The sequence below is a fragment of the Oncorhynchus kisutch genome, linkage group LG20 (assembly GCF_002021735.2).
Source record: "Oncorhynchus kisutch isolate 150728-3 linkage group LG20, Okis_V2, whole genome shotgun sequence".
Lineage (NCBI taxonomy): Eukaryota > Metazoa > Chordata > Actinopteri > Salmoniformes > Salmonidae > Oncorhynchus > Oncorhynchus kisutch.
The window spans coordinates 50971078-50986056 of NC_034193.2; the positions used below are offsets into that span (position 1 = coordinate 50971078).

Sequence of the window (14979 nt, forward strand, 5' to 3'; positions counted from 1 at the left end):
CGAACATATTCCAACCAGAAATGGATTTACAAGCAACATCTGCATCGAGCTAAAGTCTAGAGCTGCCGCATTCAAGGAGCGGGAGACTAATCCGGACGCTAATAAGAAATCACGCTATGCCCTCAGATGAACCATCACAGGCAAAGAGTCAATACAGGATTAAGATGGAATCCTACTACACCGGCTCTGATGCTCGTCGGATGTGACAGGGCATAAAAACATTACAGACTACAAAGGGAAACCCAGTGACGCGAGTTGCCCAGTGACACGAGCCTGCCAGACAAGCTAAATAAATGTGCTTTATACTCGCTTCGAGGCAAGCAACACTGAAGCATGTATGGAGCACCAGCTGTCTGGATGACTGTGTGACAATGCTCCCGGTAGCCGATGTGAGCAAGACCTTTAAACAGGTCAACATTCAACAAAGCCGTGGAGCCGGACGGACTCCCAGGACGTGTACTCAAAGCATGCGCGGACCAACTGGCAAGGGTCTTCACTGACATTTTCAGCACGCTACTTTGTGATATCTCAGTTGTTTTTCTTCGAAATCAGTTATGTTTTGGTTACTGTTCGTGTTAATTATGGGCCCACATCTCCTGTTACATTCCTAAAACGGTTGTTTGGCTTATTATTCAAGATGGTAGCGTGAGCTAGTTAGCTATGCTAGCGGTTGTGCTTGTAAATAAGCAATCTTATTTCGAACGTCTAAGTTAGATGGCTAACTTGAAGCTGTGCAAACATTTGTAAACACAAAAACGAAGCTATGACCCTGTGTTTTCTCCCCTAGGTGACAACGGCTATCTTCTAGTGCGCTGTACAAGCTAACAACATGGTAAGTTGCCAGGCCACATCAAAATGTGTTCAACACACTAGTAGCGAACATTAGTGTCCTTGTAAATGAGCTCTTTTAGTATTTGTCCACCGCTGGTGGCACCAGGTTTCCTCGGCGAAGAAGCCCCACTGGTGGCACCAGGTTTCCTCGGTGAGGAAGCCCTCTGGTGGCACCAGGTTTCCTCGGCGAAGAAGCCCCACTGGTGGCACCAGGTTTCCTCGGTGAGGAAGCCCACTGGTGGCACCAGGTTTCCTCGGTGAGGAAGCCCCACTGTGGCACCAGGTTTCCTCGGTGAGGAAGCCCCACTGGTGGCACCAGGTTTCCTCGGTGAGGAAGCCCCACTGGTGGCACCAGGTTTCCTCGGTGAGGAAGCCCCACTGGTGGCACCAGGTTTCCTCGGTGAGGAAGCCCCACTGGTTGGGCACCAGGTTTCCTCGGTGAGGAAGCCCCACTGGAGCGGCAGGTAGCCTTGCGGTTAGAGCGTTGGGCCCAGCAACCGAAAGGTCGCTGTTTCGAATCGCCGAGCCGGTAAGGTGGAAAAATCTGCCGTTCTGCCCTTGAGCAAAGGCAGCTAACCCCCAACAACAACTGCTCACCGGGTCCCGTGACGAGGATGTTGATTTAAAGGCAGTACCTATCTGATTCAGAAAGGTTGGTTAAATGCGGGAGTTGTACCAACTTGACTAGTTATTCCCCTTCCCCTTATCCATGTAGAGAGGATCTGGTGCCACCAGCTGGGACCAAAGAAGACACTGTTAACTACTAGTGTGATGAATAACCTGGACTAGGTGTTCCACACTTTCACATCTCCCTTTTCCATGTCTCCTTTCTCAGGGTGAGAGGAATAGGACAAAACCATTACTACCCTCCGGACTTCGACCCACAGAAGGTAAATATGACTACTGACCATCATCACATATAATAGATGCGCGATAGGTTAATGGGTTTAAGTAATCAGTCTACACGTGAGCCTCTTTTAACCTGTTCTCACTCTGACTCTTTTCTCTTTTCCCCCTTTCCATTTCTCCCCCTCCCTCTCTCTAGCATGGCTCCCTCAATGGTTACCATGGAACCCATGCTCTACGAGAGAGGGCCAGGAAACTGTCCCAGGGTATCCTCATCATCCGGTCAGTAACACAAACATCAAATTCAGTGGTTACAGGAGGGTTACAGGAAACTGACTCTTGTCTATGTATTTTCACAGGTTTGAGATGCCCTATAATATCTGGTGTGATGGCTGCAAGAATCACATCGGCATGGGTAAGCTCTCTCTTCCATTCTCAGTTTTCCAGCAAGTTGCTATACGTTTTCCTTTTTCAGAAACATAATCAATAACGGCCATTTCTTATCATACATTTGTGTCACTCAGGTGTACGTTATAACGCTGAGAAGAAGAAAGTGGGAACTACTACACCACGCCAATCTACAGGTGAGACCAGACACATCTCAATCTCACACACACACACACACACACACACTGAAGGCCAATACATACATCTGTGTTGGTTTACCTGTGTGCTCCTCTTCAGGTTCCGGATGAAGTGTCACCTGTGTGTGAACTACATTGAGATGCAGACAGACCCGGCCACCTGTGATTACGTCATCGTGTGCGGCGCGCAGCGGAAGGAGGAGAGATGGGACATGGCTGACAATGAACAGATCCTCACTACAGGTAACTCATTTCTCCTCGTTGACCTTTACATTCTGTTAGGTGTGTGAGAGGAAGGATGGGATATGGCCGACAACGAACATCCTCATCCCTGACATTTGGCCTCTCAGCCACCTTTTAGTCCCGACCTCTTATTCTTTAATACGTCAAACCCCAAAACAGAATTGACTCCGATTTTCTTCCAATAATGGCACTATTGATATCAGTTCCTTTATTCCTCAATTTCTGTGTCTTATCTGCTCATTTCTTAGGCCTCCTTGTCTTCCCTTTATCTCTCATGTGCTCTCTTCTTTTTCTCACCTACCCCACTTATTTCCCTCTCTCTACCACCCGCCAATACCCTCCCCTCCTTTCCTGTCCTGCTCCCTCTGTGTGTCTCCCCAGAGCGTAGTTGAGAAGGAGAAGTTAGAGACAGACCCCATGTATAAGCTGGACCATGGTGGTAAGGACAAGGAGAAACTGAGGAAGGCTCTTCCCTCTCTATCTGAGCTACAGGATCATCAGGCTGGATGGAAGGACGACTTCATACTCAACAGCAAGCTCCGCAGGAAGTTCAGGGTAAATGCACTGGATTCAGATCATAACTGTTTATTTCACCTTTATTTAACCAGGTAGGCTAGTTGAGTACAAGTTCTCATTTACCACTGCGACCTGGCCAAGATAAAGCATAGCAGTGTGAACAGACAACACAGAGTTACACATGGGATAAACAAGCGCACAGTCAATAACACAATAGAAAAAAAAGGAAGTCTATATACAGTGTGTGCAAATGGCATTAGGTGGTAGGGCAATAAATAGGCCATAGTTGCGAAGTAATTACAATTTACAATGCACTCGAGGCCACATTTAGATTCTCTACCCTTCTCCTGAAGTGTACACTTGTTCGCCTCCCTCTAGTCTAGCCATGCCTACACCAATCCAATGCTTTTACATTCGTGGGGAGTAGTGAACGAGTGCACACTTCAGGAGGAAAGAGAGAGGATTGGGATTCGCCCATGGAATTACTTGGACTCTTTGTCAAATAGTTTTTCCTTGATTCCTCGTATCCTATGTCCTTGCCTCCTTAAAACGCAGTGGAGAAGTAGGTCAGTGTGGAGGGACCTTGGGAGTTTTTCCTACAGTATGGTTCAAAAGGCGGCGAGGATGCGAGAAGCCCCTTGTAAAGGAGATGTATCTCAATGGGACGTTGTGTAAAAAGGGTGGATAGGTGTAGGTCTGCTGACTTAACTGTTCATCTTCACTGATCTAATACGCAGACTGAGAAGAAAGTGATGGCGGAGGAGGAGGAGAGAGACAACGCCGTGAGAAAGAGGACAAATCTGTCCATCCCTCTGCTGCCTGAGAAAGAGGAGGACAAGAAACTAGCAGCACTGCTCACCTACACAGCTCCTGACTGTAAGTGGGCATGTACAACACACACAGAGAATAATAATGCACTCTAAACCAGACTCTCTCAATCACACACTGTTCATACACACTATATCACAGGCAAGCGCGCACACACTACTTTTTCATAAAAGAACACCATCCTCTCCTCATCCCCTTCCTCTAGCCTACGATGACAGGCAGAACTACAAGCGGAAGGAGATCTCTAGCCGCTCCTGGTTCAGTTCCCCCACTCTGCCACCAGGTAGCGCTGCAGGCAGCCTACTTCAGAAGCTGGGCCTACAGGGGAAAGGTGCTGCTGTGGCCAAAGCCCTGGGTCCCCAAGTCTCCTCCCCTAACCCACACAGTCTCATAAGGAGGTAGGTCAATGAATGGGTGAATTAGAATTTCCCTATTTGCTGATGCCAATGACGACAGATAATCTTCCTTGGGCCCAACACACAACTAGTCAAAAGACTTTACAATTTACATGAATGTTAGTGGATCTATCAACATTATTATGTATGAATCAGTTTTCCCTTCTAGATCATAATGAATAAGATTACATGGACAGGAGGGAGCTGACCCTAGATCAGTACTTCTACTCTGAAACGCTTTGTGAAAACAGGCCCAGTAATGTTCATGTAACCTAAGCCACCTTTTTGTTGTGCTAACCTGTTGCAGTTGGTTCACCATATTTGCTACACAGTTGATTGATAGTGTGTGTGTGTGTGTGGTTATCCACAGGAGGACCGAGGGCTCTGGGAACAAACCAGAGGCCTACGCTACAGTCACACGCAGGAAATCAGACCCAGGAACCAATGATCTGGGAAACAGTCTCCTGCCGGAGGGGAAGGAGTTACAGGTTGCACAAACACAAAGGACTGGGGGGACAGATTTGGGAGTTGCACAGCCTGAGCAGAGACAGGAAATGGTTGAAACTCACATGAGATCTCTGGAGATGCAGATTCTTAACACCACCACAGAAGAAGAGGACAGAGGACGATCGAAAGGAGAGGATTGTGGGACAGTACTGGAGGACCATGACAGTGGTTGCTCTGGGGTGTTGAGGACGTCACTGGTTGCAGACTACAGTGACTCCTCCGACTCCGACCCCGGGGTGTAGGGTGAAGTTTCCCCTAGATGCTGATCTTGAGTCAGTTTTGACTTTCCTCCACTAAATAGTTACGGTTGGGGGAGGGGAATCTGATCCTAGATCTGTAGCTATGGTAAACATCACCCTGAAGCCAGACCTAGGAGTATGAGGATGGACTGTTGACTTTGTGTTAGACAAACCAGACCTTTAGCCTGGTTAAAACAGACTGAATGCTGAGCTCAATATGCTTGGAAATTAGAGATGTCATAGAACCCGCCGCAGTGTTTGCTAGCAAAAGAGATTTTGCGGTGGCTAATTAACAGTACATTTGCGAATTGTTTTGCCCCATAGTTAGCCAAAATGATAAGCTAGCCTGCTAAAATGGTTTAGTCACTGCGACACTATTTTGCTAGGTACAGTAGCGCTTCTGTGTCAATAGAATGTATTCAAATGACTAAGTTGTCTCCTGTTTGGTTTACATTTTATCATTGTGATGTGCATCCACTTTCTATGTGTATTGAAACAATGGTGAGCGCTGCATTCAGTCTGGTGTAAACCGGCTACGAGACAGTTTGCTCTATGGCCAAAATGTTTGTGTGTGTGTGAGAGACTGGGACTGAAGGTACAGTATGTGTTTGACAACGGGATCTTTTCACCCTAAATAACCATGGATGAGAGGTTGTTTTCCAGTTGTATTGATTTGTGTAGAAGTCGTGTATTATACAGTGGAGTGATGATACGAATGTCATTGAAAACAGTTGTCCTTTGATATGCAGTGTATGTCCACATTGCTCTTGGTAATGCATGTACATTTCATTTAATCTGATAAATATCCGGGCCTTTGCGGCTCTCCCTGTATATCAATGTCGTTTTTGTATTTTATTTATAGAAACTATAAGCCATGATCAAGATAATTTAGAACATAATGCACAGCCATGGATCCCAGTGATGTATGATTCATATTGGGAATATCAAATGTTCTGTCTTTGCTACACACACGCACACACACACACACACACACACACACGCAGAGGAGGCACACTATTTGGGGTATGTTACATGATTACAAAAGCAACTGACCTCTTAGCATATTTGAAGCTAAGCTGCATTTGGTCACCAATTAAAAAAGGGATAGGTATTGCTTGAATATAGTCTGCCAAAATATCACACTCTTTGGGGGCTGGGCTCTGGGGGGGGGGGTGTTGTCTCTGTGTGAAAGAGTTCTGTCCCCAGTGTCGTGAGAGTTTAGTTCCATACACTGTCAGAATGGCAGGGGGAACACTGCTCCACATTTTGTTGCTTTGTGTTTTCTGTAGCTGTTGCGCCCAAATATTCAACAACCCAGACCGAGAACGGTAAGTTTTCCTTTCTCAACTTTTCATTTTGCTGCCGTAGAACGTACTACGTTTTGGCTCTCTACTAAAAGCGCTATTTCTTAAACTTGACTGCTGACAGGTGCGATTTCTTGGGGTTGTATATTACACAGTGGGCTAATCAAAATACTAAAATAGTTATTTTTTACTTGTTTCTGGGCTGTTTTAAACTGTACTCCCTGACTGTCACATTTTTAACAGATGTATTTCTCAACTTTTTAGGATGCGACTGAGTCCATGGAGTCGCCGCCGGTATGGTCTATGATTAGTATCTCTTCTATTTATTCTAATTCAGACCAAATCTAAATATTCCCTATATTCCTAATTCCCAATAACACGTAACTGCAATATGTAATCATAATGATCAATAATGTATTATTAGTAATATCAGTCTAAGAACAATGCAGTTCTCTGAAATGTATACAACACTCAATGTGCCCATTCAGATTTGAACATATGGACCTTGACATTTATTTTGATCTTCATGAGTGAGTACAGAATCTTCTACCTTGTTGAACCCTCATGTCGCACTACCAAATGTTGGCATTAAAGGAAAAAACAATGCTTCATTTATTTACAGTAGAAGAAATCCAAAAGACCACACCAGTCTGGAACCAAGGTACAGTGCTCCCAAAAGTATCTTTATAAACACAAAAGGCAATCCTTTCGGTTACTAAAATACTACTCTACTGTATGCATGTCAAAGTTTGCCAAATGGGTAAGATTCTAAAATAAAGTGATCTTCTCACTCTCTCTTCCTCTCCCTCCTTAATCCTCTCCCTGTTCTCCCACTCATCCCTTCTCCTCTCTCTTGTACCTCCACCCTCGCCTCCTCTCTTGTCCCCCTCACCCCAGGTTCATCCTCCTAGCCCCTAACATTCTGAGAACAGACAGTGAGGAGTCAATCTATTTAGAATCCCATGGCCTTAACAGCCCTGTCACCGTCACCATAACAGTCCATAACTACCCGGAGAGGAGGTACCAGCTCCTGCAGGACACCGTCACACTCGGCCCGGCGAACAGCTACCACACCCTCAAGATCATAAAGGTGATTCCATTAGATTCAGTTCAATACACCACAACCTCAAGATCATACAGGTGATTCCATTAGATTCAGTTCAATTCACCACACCCTCAAGACCATACAGGTGATTCCATTAGATTCAGTTCAATTCACCTCACCCTCAAGACCATACAGGTGATTCCATTAGATTCAGTTCAATTCACCTCACCCTCAAGATCATACAGGTGATTCCATTAGATTCAGTTCAATTCACCACACCCTCAAGACCATACAGGTGATTCCATTAGATTCAGTTCAATTCACCTCACCCTCAAGACCATACAGGTGATTCCATTAGATTCAGTTCAATTCACCTCACCCTCAAGATCATACAGGTGATTCCATTAGATTCAGTTCAATTCACCACACCCTCAAGACCATACAGGTGATTCCATTAGATTCAGTTCAATTCACCTCACCCTCAAGATCATACAGGTGATTCCATTAGATTCAGTTCAATTCACCTCACCCTCAAGACTAGACCATACAGGTGATTAAGACTTGTCATGAGTATGTATGTCCCCCGTATAATGCCTTATTATACTGTCTTTATGATCCAGAATAAATAACTGCCATTTTGACTGAACCTCCAAGACATTATAAATGCTAATATCTGCTTATAAAATACTTCTTCTTCCCCTCCCAGCTCCCCTCAGAGCGTCTGGACAAGGGGAATGAGGAGTCCTCCAGGAACCAGTATGTGTATGTGAAAGCAGAGTTTGGGGGCTACCACGAAGCTGAACAGGTTGTTATGGTCTCCTTCCACTCTGGATACATCTTCATCCAGACAGACAAGCCCCTCTACAAACCTGGAGACACTGGTGAGGGGGATGAGGGAGAGAGGGATGTTCTCAATGACATGTTAGGTTCATGTGAATGATGAATGGCGTCTCTCTCTTTGTCTGTCTGATCTCTCTCTCTCCCTCTCTCTCTCTCTCTGCAGTACTATGCAGGGCCTTTGTGTCTACACCTACCTTCCAGGCCTTCAACAGCTCCATCACCATTGAATTCCAGGTGGCTAAAAGTTCATCACATGCCCTTTAGCCTACATGTCTTAAATTATAGAAAGTAACACTTCATTATGTTTTAGAAATACAAATATTTCATACGATTTAAGGTGTGTGTGTGTGTGTGTGTCAGAATTCAGACGGCGTCGTAGTGAAACAGACCTCCAGGACCAGAGCTAACAATGGAATCTTTGCTGATACTCACGTTCTACCTGACATAGTCAAGTAAGTCAGGAACATCATGACGTTTCTAGACTGGTATGAGGATTCTAGCCTGATATGAGGATTCTAGCCTGGTTTTCAAATATGTAACACTTTGCTTTATAAATCATTATGCCGCCTGGTCATAATGCTCTATGAATGTAGTCGTTATGAGCAGTTATAACTCATATGCCGTTATAAATGTGCTTGGAATACTGTATGAAGAGGATGTCCATACAAAGTGTTACCACTATCCTACTGCCATTTACTAATGCTAATACGTGTGTGTGTGTGTTTGTGTGTGTCTGTCATAGTGAGGGAACGTGGAAGATCATTGCAAAATTTGACAACTGGCAACAGAACAAGTTCAGTAGTGAGTTTGAGGTGAAGAAATACGGTAGGTGGAAGAGCTTTGTAAATATGTGTGCACGTGCCTGTATGTCAACATGGTTCCCTCTCCATATTATTACTCGTTGAGCTAAAGCCTGGGCAGAAGCTTGGGGAGCTAACACAATGCTCTGTTGCAGTGCTGCCTGCTTTCAATGTCACACTGACTCCCAAGAAACCCTTCCTCCGTCTGGATGATACTGAGCTGGTGGTGGAGATCACAGCCAGGTTAGTAACACTAAAGTAGTCCTACTGTATTGCTTATTAATGTGTTATGTATGGGTTATGAAACCCTTATGTAGGTCCCCTTCAGACAAAGTGTTACTAATGCCGGGTTCATGACATTTCAGATACTCAGCACCTCAAGAGTTCAAATTAACCTAAGTTATTTGCGGAGAGCTTCCTGTTGGTTGATTCTGATACTTCCCAAGTGGGAAACTCTGATATCATCGTTCTACAATGAGTAAGCAAGTCGGAAATATCAGTTTCCCGACAGGACGTGAAAGCGACATTAACACTGTAATAATAGTTGTGATAATGGATAATTGTCACAAAAATAGCTCACCCATCATAGAACGACTGTTGACTTGAATGGAAATGTCTGTTCCAGTAATTCTAGCTCTATGGTAACAGCTGCCTGTTTGGTGAGGCCGTTCTAGTAATTGTATTTCTATGGTCACAGCTACCTGTATGGTGAGGCTCTTCTAGTAATTGTATTTCTATGGTCACAGCTACCTGTATGGTGAGGCTCTTCTAGTAATTGTATTTCTATGGTCACAGCTACCTGTATGGTGAGGCCGTTATAGTAATTGTATTTCTATGGTCACAGCTACCTGTATGGTGAGTCCGTTCTAGTAATTGTATTTCTATGGTCACAGCTACCTGTATGGTGAGGCCGTTCTAGTAATTGTATTTCTATGGTCACAGCTACCTGTATGGTGAGGCTGTTCTAGTAATTGTATTTCTATGATCACAGATACCTGTATGGTGAAGATGTCCAGGGAACGGCCTACGTGATGTTTGGGGTGGAGGTGAACAAGGAGAAGAGGAGGTTACCATCGATCAAGCAGGTCACCAATGTGAGTACTGGTAGTACACTACATTATGAAGTGCTAGACCCTTTCCACAACTTAAAGTCATACACACCTCACACATCAAAGGAAGATCAATTCAGCGTGAAGTGTAAACATACAACAACAACTGCCATTTTCCTTCCTTCATTTCAGCTGCAGCATGGCACCGCTACATTGACCATGGCGGAGATCAGGAAGGCCTACCCCGACCTCAGCTCCCTGGTTGGAAGCTCTATTTACGTCAAGGCCTCAGTGCTGACCAAATCAGGTAAGGTCAATCAAGTTTTATAGAATTAAGTTGAGTTTAATTCAATTACAATGGACCTTCGAATGAAAAAGGTCAGATGCATGCTATCCAAAACCTGATGACTTACGTTAGCTTCCCAAGCTAATGCCTAGGTTAGAACCCAGTCGATCAAACCATGGTAGGATTGATTTGAAACCTTGCTTGAGACCTAAAGACTTGTGGTAGCTCCCCAAGCTAATGCCTAAACTTTGACTCAGCGGGCTAACACAGTGTTGTATCTTTCTACTCCTCTATAGGCAGTGATCTGGTGGAGGCAGAGAAGTCTGGTATTAAGATAGTGAAGTCCCCTTACGTCCTCTCCTTCATAGAAACACCAAAGTACTACAAGCCTGGCTTGCCCTTCGACATCATGGTAAACTCACAACATCAACGCCTGATAGACAGAAAGGATCCACCTTATGGGAATGAATTATAAGTCGTTGGAGATAAGAGCCATAGAGATGCAATATAATAATATCATTCTGAGATAAGAGAGTCTGGTTCAGATCCAGGTATAAAGTGTTTTATATCTCTAACAGGTTCTTCTAACTAGCCTCGTTCTACCATCCTCATCTCACAAGCTTACATTCTGTTAAAAGAAACCAGAGCGCAGTGGTCAGGATGGTGGATCAGGTTACCTTCTAACGGGTTCTAACGGTGTTCTTCAGATCCAGGTGAGTTTCCAGGATGGTTCCCCGGCTCATAACGTCCCGGTCCAGGTGAGCCTCCTGGCCAACCCAATCACCAGCCACCGTGGCACCATCAGGACCGCCATCAACATGCCTGCTGAGCTAGGCCCTCAGATCATCACTGTGAGTACCGCTAACAGGGCTTATAACCAGCTATAACCTGCTATAACCACCCTCAATAGAGCTAATGGTGCTTATAACCAGCTATAAGTGCTTATAACCAGTTATAATAACATGCTTACTGAGATACACCCGCAGACCATCACTGTAAGTACCCCTAACAGAGCTTATAACCAGCTATAACCTGCTATAACCTTCTATAATCAAACTCAATAGAGCGAATGGTGCTTATAATCAAGTATAACCAGCTATATCCACCCTCAGTAATGCCCTAAGCAGTTATAACAACTATTGGTTCTTAGTGTTCATAAGCAAAACTTTGCCTGTCTGTTTCTGTGTACGTGTGTGTATCTGTGTATGGCTGTGCGAGCGTGTGTGTGTGTGTGTGTCTTGGTTTTCATGTGTGTGTCCTGTAAATCCTAAACACACAGGCTGAGACCAAACAGACGGGCCTACAGCCAGAGCAGCAGGCCAGACAGCAGATGACCCTTCACCCCTACACACCCTTTGACCGACAGAGACAGAACTACCTGTATATCTCCACTGGGACCACCACAGTCTCTCTGGGGCAGAGCCTTGGCCTCAGTCTACACATCAACACTGCCGACAAGGCCCACAGGGAACTCATCACTCACCTCACATACCTGGTGAGTGGATATAGTGGAATGGAGTAGCATACAATTGAATGGAACAGCTGGTGAGTGGATATAGTCGAATGGAGTAGCATATAATTGAATGGAACAGCTGGTGAGTGGATATAGTAGAATGGAGTAGCATATAATTGAATGGAACAGCTGGTGAGTGGATATAGTGGAATGGAGTAGCATACAATTGAATGGAACAGCTGGTGAGTGGATATAGTGGAATGGAGTAGCATATAATTGAATGGAACAGCTGGTGAGTGGATATAGTGGAATGGAGTAGCATACAATTGAATGGAACAGCTGGTGAGTGGATATAGTGGAATGGAGTAGCATATAATTGAATGGAACAGCTGGTGAGTGGATATAGTGGAATGGAGTAGCATATAATTGAATGGAACAGCTGGTGAGTGGATATAGTGGAATGGAGTAGCATATAATTGAATGGAACAGCTGGTGAGTGGATATAGTGGAATGGAGTAGCATATAATTGAATGGAACAGCTGGTGAGTGGATATAGTGGAATGGAGTAGCATATAATTGAATGGAACAGCTGGTGAGTGGATATAGTGGAATGGAGTAGCATATAATTGAATGGAACAGCTGGTGAGTGGATATAGTGGAATGGAGTAGCATATAATTGAATGGAACAGCTGGTGAGTGGATATAGTGGAATGGAGTAGCATATAATTGAATGTAACAGCTGGTGAGTGGATATAGTGGAATGGAGTAGCATATAATTGAATGGAACAGCTGGTGAGTGGATATAGTGGAATGGAGTAGCATATAATTGAATGGAACAGCTGGTGAGTGGATATAGTGGAATGGAGTAGCATATAATTGAATGGAACAGCTGGTGAGTGGATATAGTGGAATGGAGTAGCATATAATTGAATGGAACAGCTGGTGAGTGGATATAGTGGAATGGAGTAGCATATAATTGAATGGAACAGCTGGTGAGTGCAAACTGAAATGGACCAGATTTTTTACAATCCAAAATCAAGTCTTTTCAAGTTACTCCTGTATATTTATATTTTCAACCATATGTTGGTACCGTATATATCTTAAACATTTACATACAGTGGGGAGAACAAGTATTTGATACACTGCCGATTTAGCAGGTTTTCCTGCTTACAAAGCATGTAGAGGTCTGTCATTTCTTATCATAGGTACACTTCAACAATCCAGAAAATTACATTGTATGATTTTTAAGTAATTCATTTGCATTTTATTGCATGACATAAGTATTTGATCACCTACCAACCAGTAAGAATTCCGGCTCTCACAGACCTGTTCGTTTTTCTTTAAGAAGCCCTCCTGTTCTCCACTCATTACCTGTATTAACTGCACCTGTTTGAACTCGTTACCTGTATAAAAGACACCTGTCCACACACTCAATCAAACAGACTCCAACCTCTCCACAATGGCCAAGACCAGGGAGCTGTGTAAGGACATCAGGGATAAAATTGTAGACCTGCACAAGGCTGGGATGGGCTACAGGACAATAGGCAAGCAGCTTGGTGAGAAGGCAACAACTGTTGGAGCAATTATTAGAAAATGGAAACATTTCAAGATGAAGGTCAATCACCCTCGGTCTGGGGCTCCATGCAAGATCTCACCTCGTGGGGCATCAATGATGATGAGGAAGGTGAGGGATCAGCCCAGAACCACACGGCAGGACCTGGTCAATGACCTGAAGAGAGCTGGGACCACAGTCTCAAAGAAAACCATTAGTAACACACTACGCCGTCATGGATTAAAATCCTGCAGCGCACGCAAGGTCCCCCTCCTCAAGCCAGCGCATGTCCAGGCCCGTCTGAAGTTTGCCAATGACCATCTGGATGATCCAGAGGAGGAATGGGAGAAGGTCATGTGGTCTGATGAGACAAAAATAGAGCTTTTTGGTCTAAACTCCACTCGCTGTGTTTGGAGGAAGTAGAAGGATGAGTACAACCCCAAGGACACCATCCCAACCGTTAAGCATGGAGGTGGAAACATCATTCTTTGGGGATGCTTTTCTGCAAAATGGACAGGACGACTGCACCGTATTGAGGGGAGGATGTATGGGGCCATGTATCGCGAGATCTTGGCCAACAACCTCCTTCCCTCAGTAAGAGCATTGAAGATGGGTTGTGGCTGGGTCTTCCAGCATGACAACGACCCGAAACACACAGCCAGTCTCCAGACCTGAACCCAATAGAACAGCCAGTCTCCAGACCTGAACCCAATAGAACATCTTTGGAGGGAGCTGAAAGTCCGTATTGCCCAGCGACAGCCCCGAAACCTGAAGGATCTGGAGAAGGTCTGTATGGAGGAGTGGGCCAAAATCCCTGCTGCAGTGTGTGCAAACCTGGTCAAGAACTACAGGACGTGTATGATCTCTGTAATTGCAAACAAAGGTTTCTGTACCAAATATTAAGTTCTGCTTTTCTGATGTATCAAATACTTATGTCATGCAATAAAATGCTAATTAATTACTTAAAAATCATACAATGTGATTTTCTGGATTGTTGTTTTAGATTCCGTCTCTCACAGTTGAAGTTTACCTAGGATAAAAATTACAGACCTCTACATGCTTTGTAAGTAGGAAAACCTGCAAAATCGGCAGTGTATCAAATACTTGTTCTCCCCACTGTAGTTGTAGCTCTGTCTTCAAAATGTACCTTTGTCTGTCCCCAAAGGAAATATTTAGTGAACAAATGAAGTGTGTCTCAAACTCCTCCTACAGGTGTTGAACAAGGGCAAAATCATCGTTGCCAAGAGACTAGAGGTCGGAGGTCAGGACATGACCAACGTTCTGTTGACCGTTACCAAGGAGATGATGCCCTCATTTCGCGTTGTGGCATTCTACATGCTGCCGTGGGCGGGGACTTCGGAGGTGGTGGCTGATTCTGTGTGGGTGGATGTGGAGGATGCCTGTGTTGGGGCGGTGAGTGGACTGGACAACCCAGGGAAAGGGTTCAACTACCAGCTTCTCATCTTCCACTCTCTTTCCTCTCATTTCAATTCAATTCAATGTAAGGGCTTTATTGGCATGGGAAACATATGTCAACATTGCCAAAGCAAGTGATGTAGATAACAAACAAAAGTGAAATAAACAATACAAATTAACAGTAAACATTACACTCACAGAAGTTCCAAATGAATAAAGACAATTCAAATATCATCCCCCCCCCA

General features: G+C 44.5%; 2 protein-coding genes across 5 annotated transcripts in view; both read left to right on the forward strand.

The window, feature by feature from the left end:
• The first annotated feature begins 371 nt into the window (after positions 1-371).
• LOC109876034 (coiled-coil domain-containing protein 130 homolog) lies at positions 372-5826 on the forward strand. The gene is given in 14 exon segments (XM_031799130.1): positions 372-456; positions 788-814; positions 938-1053; positions 1115-1269; positions 1667-1721; positions 1877-1959; positions 2037-2092; positions 2202-2228; positions 2231-2261; positions 2362-2504; positions 2893-3059; positions 3758-3896; positions 4054-4246; positions 4614-5826. Coding segments are annotated over 14 exon segments (1656 nt in total). The 3' UTR covers positions 4993-5826.
• Positions 5827-6206: 380 nt separating this feature from the next.
• LOC109877646 (venom factor) overlaps positions 6207-14979 on the forward strand; it is a 41826-nt gene continuing 33053 nt past the window's right edge. For 2 of the 4 annotated variants that reach the window (XM_031799085.1, XM_031799086.1), the window contains exons 1-16: positions 6207-6317; positions 6558-6587; positions 6782-6823; positions 6919-6954; positions 7191-7383; positions 8045-8219; positions 8342-8412; positions 8539-8630; positions 8921-9003; positions 9134-9221; positions 9970-10072; positions 10220-10334; positions 10610-10725; positions 11021-11164; positions 11593-11808; positions 14531-14731. In XM_031799085.1, the coding sequence (XP_031654945.1) occupies positions 6229-6317; positions 6558-6587; positions 6782-6823; positions 6919-6954; positions 7191-7383; positions 8045-8219; positions 8342-8412; positions 8539-8630; positions 8921-9003; positions 9134-9221; positions 9970-10072; positions 10220-10334; positions 10610-10725; positions 11021-11164; positions 11593-11808; positions 14531-14731 (1794 nt within the window). In that variant the 5' untranslated portion in view covers positions 6207-6228. Of the gene's footprint in view, positions 6318-6557; positions 6588-6781; positions 6824-6915; positions 6955-7190; positions 7384-8044; positions 8220-8341; positions 8413-8538; positions 8631-8920; positions 9004-9133; positions 9222-9969; positions 10073-10219; positions 10335-10609; positions 10726-11020; positions 11165-11592; positions 11809-14530; positions 14732-14979 lie in introns of all 4 variants that reach the window. The other 2 variants (XM_031799083.1, XM_031799082.1) reach the window with 1 other exon arrangement.